The sequence below is a fragment of the Orycteropus afer genome, unplaced genomic scaffold, assembly GCF_000298275.1.
Source record: "Orycteropus afer afer isolate SDZICR_OR568_19922 unplaced genomic scaffold, OryAfe1.0 scaffold00274, whole genome shotgun sequence".
In the NCBI taxonomy this organism is placed as follows: Eukaryota; Metazoa; Chordata; class Mammalia; order Tubulidentata; family Orycteropodidae; genus Orycteropus; species Orycteropus afer.
In genome coordinates this window covers 3,909,653-3,912,677 of record NW_006921861.1, presented here as the reverse complement: position 1 = coordinate 3,912,677, position 3,025 = coordinate 3,909,653, and the positions used below count along the sequence as shown (strand labels likewise).

Sequence of the window (3,025 nt, the reverse complement as noted above, 5' to 3'; positions counted from 1 at the left end):
AGGCTGGCGGTTCAAACCCACCAGCCACTCCTCAGAAGGAAGATGGGGCAATCTACTTCCGTAGTGATACTGCCTCGGAAACCCAAGAAGGGGTCGCTATGAGTCGGGTCCGACTCCATGGCACACAACAACAACAACAACATATGGCAATAAGCACACTGTCATTGAGAACTCTGGTGAAACGTCGGTGGTTCCTGACTCACCAGCCACTTTTCTAGTTTACAGGAAAAAGATGTGCCAATCAGCTTACTTAAAGATTTACAGCCTTGGAAACCCTATGGGGGCAATTCTACTCTGTGCCATAGGGTCACAATGAGTTGGAAACGACTCAACCTGGCACTGGGTATTTTAACCAGTCTCAGAGGATGGCTTTGCTTACCAGAAATCGAGCCAGTTAGCGCCCCCAAATTTTGCTCATTTTATATGACGCCTCTAGATGGGTTGTTGAGAAAAATCAAGCAGCTTCCCTACCCATACCCCTACCCTCACCCCGAATTTGGAAAACTTAAATCTTAAAATAACGATTGCAATTCACTACATGCTTTATAATTAACGTCATTTTTCCTGAATGACTAGACCTAGTGCTCATTTCTATGTGGCAGGTGTGTGGACCAGTGCCTGGCAGAGTTAGATGCTCCTATCGATCTACCAGTGTGATGAACAAATAGTTCAGGAGCTGCTGGGCCACATGCGGATGCCAGCAGCAGAAGGCACTGGTTTCCTTACCACAGAGGCCTTGAGTCTTGTGGGCGAGGCAGTGCAGGGCGCCATAGATACACCTGCAGAGGCGGCAGCCGCGGACAGTCCAGACTCCATGTGCTTGGGCACCACATACGCTGAGGAGGACGCGAAGGGGGCATCCGTGCTGCAGGCCTGCACACCCTGCGCCCTCCCCGCGTCCCCACATTCCTCTCCGCGCCCTTTTCATCCCGCCCCGCCCCTTCCGCGTTCTTCTACACCGCCCTCGCTCCTTGGCCGCCTCCCCTGGCTCAATCTCCTGCCCGCCCACCCGCACTCCTCTGCTATTTATCAAACCCCTCGCCCCCGCCAGATGCGTCCGCGACCCTATCCCAGACACCAAGACACCCGGTCCAGCCTCCCCTTCCTCCCGCGCCTACCTGAGCCTCCGGTCTTGCTCACAGTGGCGGCCAGTGAAGTGGGCGGAGCACACGCAAAAGCTGCCCAGGACGCACGTGCCGCCGTTTTGGCAGCAGCTGCGCTGCCGGGACTCACCTATAGGGATCGTTTGTCAGCCTGGAGGCGTCTTGCGCTCTGCAGTATCCTGTGCCTAGAGCAAACCTAACGAGATTGCCCTGGGGACATAATAAATTCAGCTCCCTGCCTTGTTAATTTAGGGATTAAAAACAAACCGCTAGGGGCGCAGGCCAATCTGAAAGGAAAGGATGATAAAATGGACACCCTGCGCCCTGCCAGTTGCATTCTTTCTTCCTTTCACATGTTAAGGATCGCCTTTGACTTCACTTGACAGTGATTAAAGACAGGCCTCTTTTGCAGAGACCACACACGAGTATATTGACGCCAAACCTCCCAGGCGGAGGGGCGTTTTCGAGGACTTGGCGTCTAAACCTGAAAGCCTATGATAAACCAAGCAGGAGCCAGATGTTATCTTGGTTTGGGTTACTTGTTTTGAGTGTATTCAAATCACAGTATTCTCTGGACCTGCAGAAAAATACCCGTTGCAATAGTAACATTTTACCAATGAGTCAGTGGAAAGTTTTTAAGAGCCAAAGAACACTAGACATATTTTTAACTTTATAACGTATCATCGTTGGAATATGATGACAAATTACTCTCTATTGGGTTCTACGTTTTTATCCTTAATTTAGCCTAAATTTTCCAAATCCTAGACGAAGTCGACAAACCAGTAGGAATACAAAGGTTTCCTGGGCTACACTGAGACTTACTCTCTTGGAACCCCCAAGAATGGGGAAGCGACTCCCGCGGCTGCCTCCAGCCCTCCAAGCTCCCATTCGCGTCACTAAAATTATTTAAAATCCGGTTAAGTGTTTTCTGGTGGCGCTCCTGGATTGTAGCGTTGTTGATAGCTTCTTTACCACTTCCATGTATCTCTCTTTGATAACCTTTTAAATGCATTAAAAATATCACACTGACGATGACTGAGAACTATTTTATGCAATAAAATATAAATGAATAAATAAAATATAAGTAAAATACTTCTTACTGTTTCCCAAATGGATCATCTGTAATGCCAAACTGATCACAAACAGAAACCTAGAATATTTTTTAAAAAATATATTGAAGTTTAAAATATAAAATTGTATAAGCAGAAATTAATAGTTATGTATAATGCAAAGCAATTCTATATACATATAAACTATAAAATGGTTAATGTATAATATATGCAATCATTCTCTCACTTGTGGATTTTGATGAATGTTATACCTTAGAAAGATTCTGAGATAGTGAAAGTGTACACTGATTTTAATTAGGAAGAGCAGGTATGCATGCTATTGGGAAATATTCTGGATACTTTTGAAGTCCCTGCCTGGCTCTGGAATCTGGATGACCTCTGAACTTACCTGACATGATGGCCCAGCATCATTTTTCCACTGACTTGTCTAGTATAAGACATGGTTCCTTCTCTCATCAGTGCAGTGAAGATGAATTTCCAAGGAAGTTGAGTCTCAATAGTTTTTTATTTGATGATATCTTTACTCCAGGCCCTGGATCAAGACACAAAATGGATAAAGGCAGAAGACAGAAAGCTCCTTCCCTCTGCCTAGACAACAAGAAACAAAGATGAGACCACTGCTATTGTTATTCCCCTTAGGCAAGGGCTTGATATGGCAAGCAGTCCCCAAGGACAGCCTCAAGGACTGTCCCCTTAATGAGAAGCCTGTGGGGGTGGAGACTTGGGCCAATTCTTTCCCCTGCAGGAATTAAAGTGTCGATAGCAGCAGGGGTGGTCAATTCCTGATTTAAAACATTAGTGACCAAGATGGGAAGCATTTCCTTCACTTGGGGAAAAAAAAAAAAGAAGAAA

At 46.1% G+C, this 3,025-nt stretch overlaps 1 protein-coding gene across 1 annotated transcript; it reads right to left on the bottom strand.

Annotated features, from left to right (window-relative positions):
- Window positions 1-637: 637 nt before the first annotated feature.
- CFC1B (cripto, FRL-1, cryptic family 1B) lies at window positions 638-2,614 on the bottom strand. Its single transcript, XM_007950519.1, has 5 exons — window positions 2,562-2,614; window positions 2,204-2,253; window positions 1,926-2,102; window positions 1,119-1,233; window positions 638-836 (listed from the first exon to the last, which is right to left on the bottom strand). Exons 1-5 carry the CDS (start codon window positions 2,612-2,614, stop codon window positions 638-640), a joined length of 594 nt encoding a protein of 197 aa, XP_007948710.1.
- Between the last annotated feature and the right edge of the window lie 411 nt (window positions 2,615-3,025).